The sequence below is a fragment of the Hermetia illucens genome, chromosome 4 (genome assembly GCF_905115235.1).
Source record: "Hermetia illucens chromosome 4, iHerIll2.2.curated.20191125, whole genome shotgun sequence".
Classification (NCBI taxonomy): Eukaryota; Metazoa; Arthropoda; class Insecta; order Diptera; family Stratiomyidae; genus Hermetia; species Hermetia illucens.
In genome coordinates, this window is record NC_051852.1 from 112,426,980 (window position 1) to 112,441,223 (window position 14,244).

The window sequence follows — 14,244 nt, forward strand, 5'->3', positions numbered from 1 at the left end:
ATAATGGCCCTACTCTGACCCAACTTATCGGTTGGTGATCAAAATTTCGATTATTTTTTCTGGAAACCAATGCAATATTTGCTATCTGATATCCGGAAAAATCGTTTAAATAAATTAACTTTCAACGGTGTGCCGGTTCATTTTGAATGTTTTTGACGACTTACATACAATTCGTCTAAGAACTTTTATGGTGATAAGATAGTGCACGAAAGTGAAAGTTAAAAAAGTATCTTAGCATACAAGTAAATGAATTTCGTAGTAGTTCTCCTCACAATAATTTTTTTTTTGCATTAGGGTATTGTATGGGTCATGGGATGGGACATTCATGATAAAATCTATTCTTTACCTGCTGCGTTTTATCTTGAACTTCAGTAAAATTTCGTAGCATCTTAGCCATAACAATTCATTAAGAGTACGTTGCTCCTCTTGCGAAGATATCGCAGCTATTTAGATTTTCCAGTGGGGAGTCATTTATCATTAACCTTTGTCATATCGATCTTGGTACTTTTGTTTGTGATATCAATTAATGTAGTTTTCGAACCATCGATTCCTACGGGTTGTCCAACTCGTGTGCTGTGGAGTTTGGACATTTGTGAAATCTACCATTTTGAAGCTTGCTCATTTTTTGCTTTATTTGAATTGCGTCAGGTGTGAAAAGTTTTGTGTATTTCTTGTGTAAGTATATTTAAGTGCAGAGCTATGCATTTAGCATGTCTACTCACTTGAGTGTCATATTGATAGTTAGTGTTTTGGTTCGCAGTAAATTTTCAAGGAAAAGACAACTTTGAGCTACTCTTACTTTGTGAATAATAGTACGATTTTCACCAAACTTGAAGATATCATACTATAGCCTATATTACGACAAATTTGTACGACTCTAGAGCAAACTTAAGGACGGTTTCTAGCAATTTTTCCAAAAACACAATACTGCACTATTATTAAATAAATTTGAGTAGATGTCGATATGAAATGTATTTTGAGTCATTTACACCATATCTCTATAAGGATTCATAATTTTTCCCAAATTTTTCGATTGTGGAATTTCTAAGAATAGATCCGTGGAAGAAATGATCACTTTCCAGCCCCGCACTCCCCACCTTTCCAACAAATGTCCAAAATAAGACCGCCTTCGGGTAGTAATAATCGAGACCTTTCATTTGAGACCGCACACGACTATATTTGGAGAAAAGAATTTTACACCTTCCTTTTGCATGTATGTAGCAGGACCCCCCTTAAACTCAATGTAGAAAGATGCAACTTACTACATGTGCGGGCGTTCAAAGTTTCTAGTTTACCACCAAATTTTGTATCAATTGGTATAGCTGTTTCTGAGAAAAGTTAAAAATTAAGGTAAAGACATTAAACCAATTTTAAGAAGATCATCTTAAAAATTAAGCAAACTCCCAATTGCAAAAATTTATTTATTACCAAATCTGTAAGTAACATATTCAGGGCTAAACTGAAGAACAATATTGTCTGGAGCGGAGAAGGTATAGTATCAAAGTCAGGAAATCGGAAGCTGGACACCACAAGTATGAAAGGTCTTGTGTTTCCTTATGAAAAAGGAAACGAACAAGGACTAGAGCGTCGACTGCGCTCATTAAACTGACCGAAGGCAAGACATTCTTAACAAAATCCGCTATCAGATGAAGCCCGAATAGAGTGGAGTAGAACTATACTATACGGAGAAAGTACCGCCGGCCACGAGGCCGGTTTGAAAGAGCGGGACTACTTTACACAAATAATCGCAAATAATCGTGTTCAGTAGACCATGCCTGCTCTCTTTGACATTTCAAAAAATTTTAAAAAGAATTGAAAATTCTTAGTTGTTAAGAAATTTATCATTTTGTCTGTTAATTTATTGTCTTTTCTGCAACATTTATCGTTTTGGTTAGCATTTATAAGATATTTTAGGCAGATGAATAAATAAACCAATAGAAGTGTCTTCCACAGGGAAAACAAAGGCAGACGGAGTCGTCGTTAAATTAGGTCCGAAGACATCAAACAAGAGTACGTTCTATGAAACGATCAACGGGCTACTGGGAGAGAAGACTTTGGTTTCTAGTCTAAATCCGAGATCTTGAATGTCTCACAGAAAAGATTGAAGTAGAGGAGGCCATCAAACGTGCCATGTCCCGAGGTAACCAATGCCGGGATAAATGTCACTTCTGTTGATTCTCGAGGCCACAAACTCACAGTGATGAAAATCGCCTAGTAATACGCAAGGAAACTTCTTAATAGCAGAAAAATCCAAATTGGATGGGTAGTATGTGAAGTACGAATGTGATAGCCCCCACCAAGTGTTACAGATGTCTGGACTCTAGACACATATCTACAACTTGCCAGAAACCCGCCAGAAGAACGATATACTGTAACTGTGATCTACAACAGCTTTAACAAAAAAGATAATTATGTTCTCTGCAGGGATCGTCGTGCCTCTGGTGAAAGCATACACTGAACGCCTGGTCCGGCGTCTACTCTCCAGGGCAGAACTGGTAAGGGTTATCATGCAGCACTGGAAACGATAACTAATCTAAACAGAATTGATGGTCAGAATTGATTCCGGCATACACCAGCCTGATACTCCCTCTGCGCGTAGAACGTTGTAAGGGGAACTTCAGGAGATTCGTTGAAACTCCTGGAAAAAGCGGAGTTGCGCTGGAGGGCACTTCAAAGGGTGGTGGCATTGCAGCTGTCACTGTGGTAAATTCTATAATGAATCTAGCAACGATGGTATGTGAAACTTTCATGTTCCAAAGGGTCGCCAGCCATGACAAGCCTATGGAAAGAGTGCCATAAGCTCCGTTAGTTAGCATAACACTTACACGATATGCACCACAATTGCAGAGTAATGGTAACTAAAACGAGACTCCGCAACGAAATAAACAAAAGCATAGCTCGCAGAATCTAGTCAACGATCTAAATGGGGATCCGTGGACTACCCGTTTTTCACCACGCACAACCTCGAAAAGGCAGTTCTCACTATGAAAAGTAAGATGAGGCCAGGTCCTCATAGTATCCCAGCAGAATCATGTAAACTGGTGTTCCTCCAACGACCACGAACTTGCTGTTCGACGCGTTCGAAGCTTGCCTGAAGGACGGCATTTTCCATTATCGCTGGAAAGTAGCAAGGAAACCCTGACCTCTTTTCAGCATACTGACAGCTATGTGTGCTTGACACGACTGGAAAAATGCTTAACAACCTCATCAGGAGTGGATTCGCTGATGCGATCCGTCCCTCCAAGGGCTCATCCCCAAGTCAGTTCGGGATCAGAATAGGGACATCCGCGATGGATTCTGCTATGAAGACCGAAGATGCGATTGATAGTGCTAAGGCGCACGGCTGCCGATCTCGACGGATAGTGCTCTTAGTAAAGCTTGATGTCAAAAATGCCTTTAATTCTATAAGATAAACAGATATGCTAGGAATATCGGAAAGTTCATTCCGAGCTCTCTCTTGCCGACAATAAGAGATTGTCTGAGAAACTGCTTACTGCTCTGTGAGACACTAGGGGGCCCAGAGGAGGATGGGGATCACGTCGGGGGTAGCACAAGGATCCAACCTAGGTTTAGACCTCTGGAATGCTTGCTACGATAGGTTACCAAAACTCGACATGCCAAAGAGTCGAGCCTGGTCAGTTATGCAGATGATCCTGCGACCATTGTTGCCAGAACCCCTGCTGAAAAGGTGCAAACGAGACTAGGCATATTAATGACGCATGAGTGAATGGATGATTGCTCATGGTTGCAGTCTTGCGCTGGAAAAAAACCAAAGTAATCATATTTGCCAGAAAGAGAATCCCGGTCCTGCGTCCATATCATCAAAACTAACGGTTAAATACCTTAGTTTAAAGCTCGGATCCAAGATGAGCTTTTTCGAGCAAATCAAAGTAGGAGACAAGGCTGCAGCTGAAGTTTCGGCCTTAAGTTGGCCAATGGTGGATGTTGGGAGCCCTATATCTATCAGGAGGCATCTTTTTATGAAAGTTTATGAAAGGTAAGGAGGTGTATCATAAACCGCTCACCGAAGTACAGAAACGGGGAGCTTTGCGAGTGACGCCTGCCTATCACACTGCCTCTGAATCGGCTGATTGCAGGGAAGTGATCCCCAGAGCCCCCTTTTTTAAGAAACGTTAAGCCAACTACAGCCACAAGGGAGAAGACTTAAAAGTGGTCGTTGCCCGTGACGGACGCCAATGCACACTAACTGAATGGGAAACATCTTGGTACAATGATTCAAAAGGCAGATGGACTGCGCGGCTCATCGGCAATTTAGATCCATGACTGAAGCGAAAGCATGATAAGATGCTTACCCAACTTCTAAATGGGCGTGACGATTTTCAGTCTTACCTGCATAAGATTGGGAAGGCATAATCTGCTGATTGTGTGTTCTGCAATGGAGTGTAGTAGCACAAGTATTGGCACTACCGAAAAATAGTTCTATAAGTGGAAACGCTAAAGAACGTCCAACTAAACAGGTATGAGGCGATGAAAAAGGCGTAGCATCACGTTCCCCCCAAACGGAATACCCAGGTTCGTTGATGTTTCGCAGGATTTCCTTTAATGGATGTGATGCCAACCGCTGTAACTGGATATCAAAAATTTTATATCTGATGCATCATTAGGCGCACATGGGAAATATTTGATGGATTCCGCTTCCTCATTATAGAATGGACACTTGTCATCTTATAGAACACGATTACGACCTAGCAAATGTGGCTGTCTCTTTAGACATTCAGCAGCAAGAATTATATTAAGCTAATTTTTCTGAAGTTCTCTGGGTTTGAATAGTCATCCTTCCCAAAGCAAGACATACTAGAAAATTTTTTTCCTAGAAATCACGCTTGGTTCTTTATGCCTTCGTTTAGCGTTGTTGAAGAAATAAGATCCTTACCAGGAAATTTGAAATACTCAACGGATGGAAAGCAGTTTTTGCTTTTTCTTTGGTAACCGCAGCTCTCGCAATTTTCCAATTTCTTTTGCGATGAAGGATTTGCATGAAGTGTCAATTCTGCCCTACCTAATGCTCTCGAGGATTGACTGAACTTTGGACTTTGTGAAAATATCATTCAGATTTCCAAGAGACTCCAACTTGGCCGACTCATTCTAAGGTTCTGCACACCCTTGAAGTCTATTTTGGCCTTCAGCTCCTCACTGTTCTAAAGGTATCTCGTTTCAAATTTCTAACAAGTACCTTATATTCACGCTGAGAATTCCTGAAGTGTAACCAATCTTCATTCTTATTTCTCTTGCAAATACTATTTAGAAGACATCTGATTAACTCAACGGGTTTTTCAATTTCTCGGTTCCACTAGAGAATCGTTTTATAGGGTTTGCCTCAGGCAATAGGACAAACCTCTTTAAAGCAGCATAAACATGTGCGATACAGTGTTCCTAATTGAGCTTTCAACGCGAAACTAGTTCTTAGCCGCTTGGGGAGCTGCACTTTATTTCTAAAAAGATTGTCATTAACCTGGTATTGAAACATGACAATAGCCAGGTCGTGGGTACAGAATTGTCTCGGCATAGTTGTTTTAAGCAATTTTGGCATTAGGCCAAAGGATCTTTGTGTGAATCTTTTATCATAGAAGATCGTCGCTCCCTAATGGCATCGAATACCACGGATTTTGTTAAATGGAACCCATGGCTGTTGCATCAGAAAAATATAAAGCCAGCCCTGCAGTTTTGGCACCTATGCTACCAGCAGAAAACTCTGGCATACTACATGCTGATTTTATCAACCTTTATGTTGAGATTAGTATAGTCTTATATGCAATAGAAAACAGTTAAAAGCGACTTTTCTGAGAATTTCCTCCTCTGGTGGTGCAGCAGCGCTCATATCCTCACCCACAAAGGATACAAACATTCTTCTTCTTCTTGAATTTACTTCGAGGGCCGAGTATCCACCTCCAACAATGCTCTGTCATACTCAGGCCACAAGACCTAATAGGTGGCGCTGCCTGGAGTCACTTTAAGGTGGCCTCATCAGTGCCCTCCAAATAGAAAATCCCATTGTAAAATCTTTTTATCACAGGCGTTCCCGCAGAACGGTCAATTGCTCTCTGACATCTTCCCATCTTCGTGTTAGTATTTCTATGGAAGGACCCAATCTGTCTGAAATTGCGAGAGAGGGGTGCTCGATGGTATGGTCACGTAATTCGCGCTAACGAGAATTCACTCACCAAGATTGGTCTGAACATCGAAGTCAATGGTAAACGACCCAAAGGCCGACCAAGACACCGATGGAGGGGGATTTAAAAGCCTCTCGACTACATCCAGATCAGGCATTTGATAGAACTAAATGACGAAACCCATCACGATGAACCGACCCTCTTTGTGAACAGGACAAAAGCTGAAGACAAACAAGAAAGAAGATAAAGGATACATATTTTGACAGGTGCTCGCTTTGCTCAACCACGTGCCTACTAGAAACGCTAATCTCCAGAGATAGCACTCCAGGAGCTATGACAAAATTTGAAAAGGCGATATTTGATTCACTCTCGCTTTTTCGTTTGACGAATCAGCATTTAGTTGATAGCGGACAGCAATCATTTTGTGTAACAACTCACTCCTCCTTACAAGAAATTTGGTGATGGTTTCTTCGTTAAGGTAGGGACAAACTGGTTTAAACCTTGTCTGGTCTAAGCCTGTACAAAACCTTTTTGATTGGTAATAGAGTCACTGCTCCTGGAGAACCCAAAGGTCTTTACGCTAGCATTTATGGTAGACCTAGGAGTGGTAATTATCGGCAAGGTCGCGACTACGGTATGTAGCCATTTGAACGCAGCGCACTAGGAAGCCTAAACTACATAGTTATATTCACAAGCCCGTTTATGTGGAACTGGCACAAATTGCTGCTGAAATTTGGGTGTCTGAACGAACTCTTCCTGATGCGGGAGCCAGGACATTCGAACATTGATTGTAGTGAGAAAGCTGACAGATTGACAGTTGCAAACATTCACTCAGCTAAATGGTGATGGTGAAGCAGCCGGAAATCTTTGTGAAAGAACCCCAAGCATCAAGAGCGACATTTTTATTGCTACTCAAGAGGAAGAATAAAAGGATCCAAGTAAAGCTTTTAGGGGGTCACTTCTCTTAAAACTACTAAATCATTGCATAATCTTTGACAAGTTACCGTCGGCCACTTCCAAAAAGTATAAGCATCCCAGCATTTCAAACTAAGGACCTTGGTGGAGGCCAATACTTTCAACTCACCATCCTATTGTTATCCTATCTGGCTTCCTCATTCATGACAAGTTGAATTTTAACTTTAAGTAGCAGGTTCGCCCTCTCTGTACAGACCATATACAAGCAATTTTAAAGTTTGTAAGTAACATTATAATTCTTGCTATTAGCATTCATTAGTACACCAATAGAGTCCTTATAAGAGTAATAAATAAATGAATTTTGAAATATACGAAGGCAAATGTTGAGATTTAATTTTCGGTCGAAGCCTGCTTCATGGTTGGTTTCTTGTACAGTACCCTAGTAACCTCTTCGTTCTTCTCTAGTAAATCTATCAAGGACCGAATACGAACCTTTCCTATGGGATGGAAATCCTCTTTGATGCAACGTCTGAATGTTTCAATAGTTGCTTTCGCCAACTGTGGGTCAGCCAAGCTGGTCTGAAACAACAAACAATTAGTTTTCGTTGCCCTCACAATCATTTAAAGTGTTTTTACCCCAGAGCATACAATGGAAGCAGGTGTTTCTTCCTCAATACTTTCCTCATCCTCTTTCTTAGATTTCTCATAAGCTTGCGTCAAAAGTTCATTCCACTCCTTTTCAGGCGATTTTCGATAGATCCAATTTGAATCAACTTTACTAGTGGAGAGCTGCATGTATTTTGGGGTTTTTATCATCGACTCCCAGAAATGGCGGTTGTTAATTTTATCCTTGTTGCTTATTTGTTGAATGTCGACAGTTTCTAACGATCGTAAACAAGCAGGGCGGTGCATTTCCGAAAGTCGGAGAATGTCTCGGCCAACAACTTCGCTTGATTTGTCAATTTCTTCTTCACCTTCTGGTTCTTCGTTCTCCATTCCAGCAGGGAAGTCATCCTCAATTCGGTTGATGCATGAACTATTACTACTGTAAAGTTCTGAGGTAGATGTTGCTTTAACTGTACCTTCGCTCGCGGTGCTTTCAGATTGAGCTATGCTATTTTAGATAGAGGCTCAATAATAAAATGAATATCGAATCGCAATGAGAAGAAAGAAAAACTTACCCCGACTTTGTACTCCGCCTCGCCTTGATGAGCTCCAAAGAATCGGTCGCACCCAATATGAAGCTTTGTCTACGTTTATCAGTAGCTTGCTTGATGGTCTCCATTATTGCGTCCTGATTAAATGTGTCCTTAAACTGCTCAGTGACATACTCGAAAAGCTTCTGTTGTAGAACTTCAATAGGAACGTATCCGCTCGCGCTAAGGATAACTTTGTCGAAAGCCTTGATTAGAATATGCTCAATATTTATCATGCCTGCGATTTTCTTAGCTAGTCCTATATCGCTTGTAATTGGAACATCTTCCGATAAACTTTTTGATTTCACAGATGATATGGAAGATTCATCACTTTCGGAAATAGTGCTCCAATCGACGTAATCTTCTCCCTTGGATTTCATATTCTTAACTTGATATTTATTTTTGAGTTCATTGTCTTCCTCTTCAGAAGTAGTTTGGCATGAGCAGAATATATGACGACCGTGGGCCCTTGAGAAAATAATAATACCAGCCGGACTGCGAAGTCGTGGGTCATTTGAGGTTTTTTCCCTGATAGCTTCCTTGGCATTCGCGCAACAGTGGCAAAGGTTCTCCTCAAACTCAATTGTACAGATTTCCTCTTCGATTTCCTCTTGGAATTCAAGCAGAAAACGCTTGAACTCTGGATCATCTGACTGCGAAAGCTGAATAAATTTCTTGATACTTTTCAAGAGACTGATATATTTGTCTTTAATCAATTTGTATCCATTGCTTCCAGCTATACGATTCAATTCCTCATTGCAGAGCTTTTTCACCTTCTCAATTCTTTGCTGAGCGTCCAATTTCTGGGCACAAATAACATGCATCACCTCTGTTACTTTAGAGCATGCCATTGCATGGCGTTGGATCCGCAAGTGCTCCTTGAAGTCCTCCCACAAACACTTCATCACCCTGTTCTGATATTCGTACCTTTTTGTTTGATCATTGGAAATGCAACCTTCTGAATTCCCATCTGCCTGTTGTACGGTTTGCGTTGCGTTGTTCTGAGTTTTCACCTCTATCTCCTTACAGAAGCATCTATACTTCGCGCCATATTCGGTTCGACCGCGAATATATTCCTGGTGAAGAGCATTCCGCTCTGCGAATAAAGCTGCACGATACGCCTCCTCGAGATTAGCCATCTCTCTATGATGATTGGATCGCTCACAACCAAGGACGAAGTTCAAACGTCGCTCACATTCGAATCTGAAATGTACATCAAATATGCATTCAGATACATTCAGAGCCTACCTGCTTCCTTTATTATTACGTCTTTCTCAGGGCTCCCACATACCCCTTGGTGGTTATCCACACCTAAGCGCCATTGCATACGGTCCGCTAAAATACACTTCAAGTACTCTAATAACGACACGAGACGTACGCACACCTCCTCTACTATTCTGCGCTAAGTGATTGATTCTGGGGCGACCCACTCGTCTGCCATCTTGGAAGAGTGGTTCGACTGTATTTCATAGAAAGCAATAGAATTGCTGCTCTTGTTTAATGTGTGACCCATCCATTGTCACCTCTTCCTTGCGATCACATTACCCTCGGGTAACTCGCCTGTGCGCCGACCTAGTTCTTTTTGAGGTTTCGTATAAAACAAAACCTTATTAAAATAGATTCAATGTCTGTCTGTCACATCCGATTTACTCGGGAACCGCTGAACCGATTGTCGCGAAATTTGGGGAGAATCCCTTTACATATTGCAAATGGCGCCATTTTTGAGTTTGAGAGGGGGGGGGGGTCCCCATACATGCGAAAGGGGGTATACAATTTTTTTCATAGAATATGGTTATATAGGGTATGAAATGATATTGCGCGGAAACATGGGAGAGCGAGGGTGTTACGAGTAGTGTCCATTAAGGTAGACATGTGTGTGCATTAGTTCGGTACTATTTACTTTAAGTGCACATATACATATATGCTTTTATGAACGGTTTAAAGTGGAAATGCGTGAATATGCATAAAATCAATTTAGATGGGCAACATTTGTTTATTTGGGATGAGCATATTATTTATGTCTTTAATATTTATGTACATACATATGTATAATATATCTGCTGTTTAGCAATTAATGGAGGAATATTTTGCATTTTTAGCTATGTAGGAATGGAGAACCGTGATTAGAAAGTTCCTCACATACGCACCCAGCTTATGGTATCCCGACTTATTTCGAAATAGTATCATGCTAGGCAATTATCCACAAAGGTTTGGAGCTTTTAAGTACCGCTAAATAAGCAAACAGATGTCATCAGCGTAGTCGATGTGTTTGATGAAAGATGTCATGGTCCATTGAACTCCTCCATGCCCTCAAAACAGAGGAGCATGAAAAACGTCGAACGAAACAAGAAAAAATAATATCGATGACAAGATGCAAACCTGTCAGACTCCGTTTTCAACTTTGAATTCCTCCAAGACTTTACCTCGATGCAGTACTTGACATTTTGCGCCATAATATGTCGCTGATAATAGCTGTTAGTTTCTCCAGAGTGTCCCTCCAGCGTAGACTACACCAGATACAATCTCTGATCACGAAGGCGAAAGCCTTCTAGAAATCAATGAAGAACAGGTGCAACAAAGCGAGCGGGAATCAGACTGATCTCGGTTGATCAATTTTTTAAGACGTTCTTTGATACGTTCCAGGATTAATTTCATTATTTTTTAACGGCAGGGAACACACGGATACTTCTTCAATTGTCATACTCAAAATGGGTGCCCCTTTGGAATCTTCACAATCATCCCCTTCTTCCATTTTCCGGGGAAGGTCTCGGATTCTTAGCGCTTCCGTGCGAATAGAAGTAGCAACTCCGCAATAACTGCAGGTGCAGCGATAAATAATTCTGTGAAGTGTCATTGTCAGACCACCGTTACTTAAAATTCAGTGTGACTATTCTGGGTGGACGGACCGTATTACAAAGATAAAATCCGAGGTAAACGGATTGAGCGAAGTTCTTGGCTAAAAAAGTGTAGTTTCCTAGGTAAAAACTTCTTTGGTGATAGCAGCTCAGTGGAAAACGCGGCACCGCTCATTTTTAAAGTAAAGAGAGAGCCTTACCCTACTATCCGTTTTACTCAAAACCTTAAAAATGAGAACAAAACGGCGTTACCACCGTACTGTATGTGTAGGGTCGCAAAGAGAATAGGATGGCTTTTTCGCATCCATCTATTGCTGAAGTCTTACGAGCAAAATGTTAAACTTTGTATCAACATATCAGAAATCGCCATCAATTGTGTTATGTCAATAATAAACACCGTACTTTGCTTGTCGATTGATGACAGGACAAATGAAGGGAATACGTCGAGCAAATTTCAACGGAAAAACGTGCTCATCCGCCAATTGCGCAAACGCTGCCGACATTTGGAGCAGTTGCACTTACCAGCGTTTAGGAGCCCCCCCAGACGAATGAAATCAGGGAAGTTCAAAAGATATTACGACGTAGCAGTTCATCTCTGGAAAGCAGTGTCCTTTCCAGGGCCCTCAACTTCAGTGATTTCTTCTATAACGTTATAAGAACGGTAGAGCACCAGCTAACTGAGAGGGAAGCAACAATATCCCAATACGGAAAAACAAAAGCTGTCCAGCGGTGTGATAAAATTACCCTTCGATTCGGTTGCTACTCAATACCATAAAGATTTTTGAGTAAATTCTTGGTATACGCATTCGTGACATCGTTCAAATTCCCATGAAGCAAGGCTGCTTTGTCAAGAACAATGGAACTACTATCGCAATTACACCCCGATCCCGTTCACATAATGTCACTTGCATATAATAGTAGGCAAAGCCATCTACCATCTATGTGTGATACTTTATTCCTGTTTGTATTTCCAAGGGTGCCCGAATAAAGACCAAGAAACTTTATTAAAATTCGTTTGATTTTACAATTTCAGGGTGCCCAAGCCTGTTGAAAAGGGCAAAAAAGGAGGTTACTCCAGAAACGGAGCTTCGTCAGGAGGTCCGAAAATAAACACAGACAAATAGTTCATCTTTCGTGACCAAAACGTAGTGGCTACTAACAGGATATCACCGAGAACCTGAAAGCATAAAGCTTTAACAATATACTGTGCGTCATCTATCCATCCCAAACCATCCCACAACAACCACACCACACGTTTTTACAGCGCCTTTGTATACTCGGCCATCCCGATCATTTTCTGAAATAACTCGTAGCACTAGACAGATTGCCGAACAATTCCTTCGTTTAATAAACATATCCAACACAGCGATTCAACTGTGAATGCTTGAATCACCAAATTAAAATATTAACTCTTTAGCCGGTCAAGTGAGTCGCTAAGGTTTCAAATTGCTCCTCGGCCAATGTAATCAATTACCAAATTTCAAACTTTTCAACATAAATCAATATCCGAATGACCGAAAATCTAGTCTCCGACCAATTTCTCGTTCGCCAACCGACTAAGGCCCACAAATCCCTTAAGGTTTCCATAGTTTTCGAAGAAAATAAGTCCAACTTCGTAACATCGTACACATTTAATCCACCTACCATACAATATTCCTAAACAAACTACCCCCCACCCATTTGGCAAACTTTGATTCCTCCGGGTTTATCACATACGAGAACACCAATCGCCATCACCTCTAGACCTGGGTAACTATCTATCCCGTAGCACGTAACACCTTACATTTAAACCCAGTTCACTATACTTTTAGCGTTGAAACGGTCAGTCTCACCTAGACCACTTTTATAATCAGCAGCAGCATTTCAAACTAGACCCTATCCTAGATCCTAACATCAGTAACCATAATGCCGTAATCCGCAACATGTCAACTTCCGGATCGAATCATCTGCGGTTTCTTCTTCTGGACCCATGTCTTTCCTTGGTAGAGGCAAAAAATCCCACCTCAAAAAAGGACAAATCACTCATTTTCAATAACGACAATAATATGAAGAACAATTCCATTAAAAGCCAAAGCTGCCCAAACACCGTGCATCGGTAACTATGAATTCATAGAAGGTCTTTGAAAGCTGTCAGTCACACCCCAACAACCTTAGGGATCCAATACCTAAGGATTGAGATCGGTGAGTAGAATTTTCTTGAGGTGAAACAATTTCTTCAAATTCTCATTCTATATTATAATGAAAAACGTCTTTTCGACACAGAAGGTCCTCTATAACGATAGCTGCTTCCAGACATTTTTGGATTTGGATTCACCAAATATAAACAAATCCAAACCAAAAATTCTATTTTAGGTTCCACCTATAGATATTATAGCCTAGTCTTCGTTTATTCTGAAGGTGAACTTTGGTAAATATGTATAGCAGGATGACTTACTAGCGAATTATTTGCTTCTCACCACTAGATAAAGTACAAGTTTCACTGCCGAAGCCTGGGCGTATCAATACGGAAAGAGAACAAATCTCTATTGATTATTTAAAATCCGTTAATTTCTCAAGATTCGGTTTTTCTCGAGGCCCACACTTGAGCCCTGGTAGCTTCGAAGTATCCAAAATTGATATCTATTTACCTTTCAAAATCCGCAGCTTCATCGGCCGCTTTCTTGATTCTTTCTAAACAATGCTCCTCGACCTTTGCTTCAAATTCTTCTCCAATTTCTGCACAACAATGAACAGAAAATTGTGAATAACTGTTTAAAATGAACGAAGATACCTAACTTAACATACTCACCCAGGATTCCTTGATGGCAAAATGCTTTAGTTACTTCAACCGGTGATGGCGGAGTCAGACACAATTTCTTTTTAATACGGTTCGAGGGCGGCAACCATAGATTGTCAGATGGGCCTTTCAGCGGGTCTGTTACACCCATAACCTCCTTCGAGAGCAGCGTCATGTTTTCAATTACAACAGACCCAAGAGAATTACCAAGGCTTTTGTATAGCTCTGATTGTCTAGGTACATCTTTATTCCTTAGCAATTCTTCGCGACGTTTCAGAGCTGCGCGAATTCGCTCAACGTCTTGCAGACAAGAAGATCTCATTGTAGATTACTATATAAACCGTTGCTCATAAACTTCAAGAAATTTTATA

General features: G+C 40.9%; 1 protein-coding gene across 1 annotated transcript; it reads right to left on the minus strand.

The window, feature by feature from the left end:
- Nucleotides 1-7,331: 7,331 nt before the first annotated feature.
- On the minus strand, nucleotides 7,332-14,244 carry LOC119655252. The gene is made up of 5 exons (XM_038061047.1): nucleotides 13,886-14,244; nucleotides 13,725-13,812; nucleotides 8,228-9,445; nucleotides 7,683-8,160; nucleotides 7,332-7,625 (listed from the first exon to the last, which is right to left on the minus strand). Exons 1-5 carry the CDS (start codon nucleotides 14,193-14,195, stop codon nucleotides 7,437-7,439), a joined length of 2,283 nt encoding a protein of 760 aa, XP_037916975.1. The 5' UTR covers nucleotides 14,196-14,244; the 3' UTR covers nucleotides 7,332-7,436.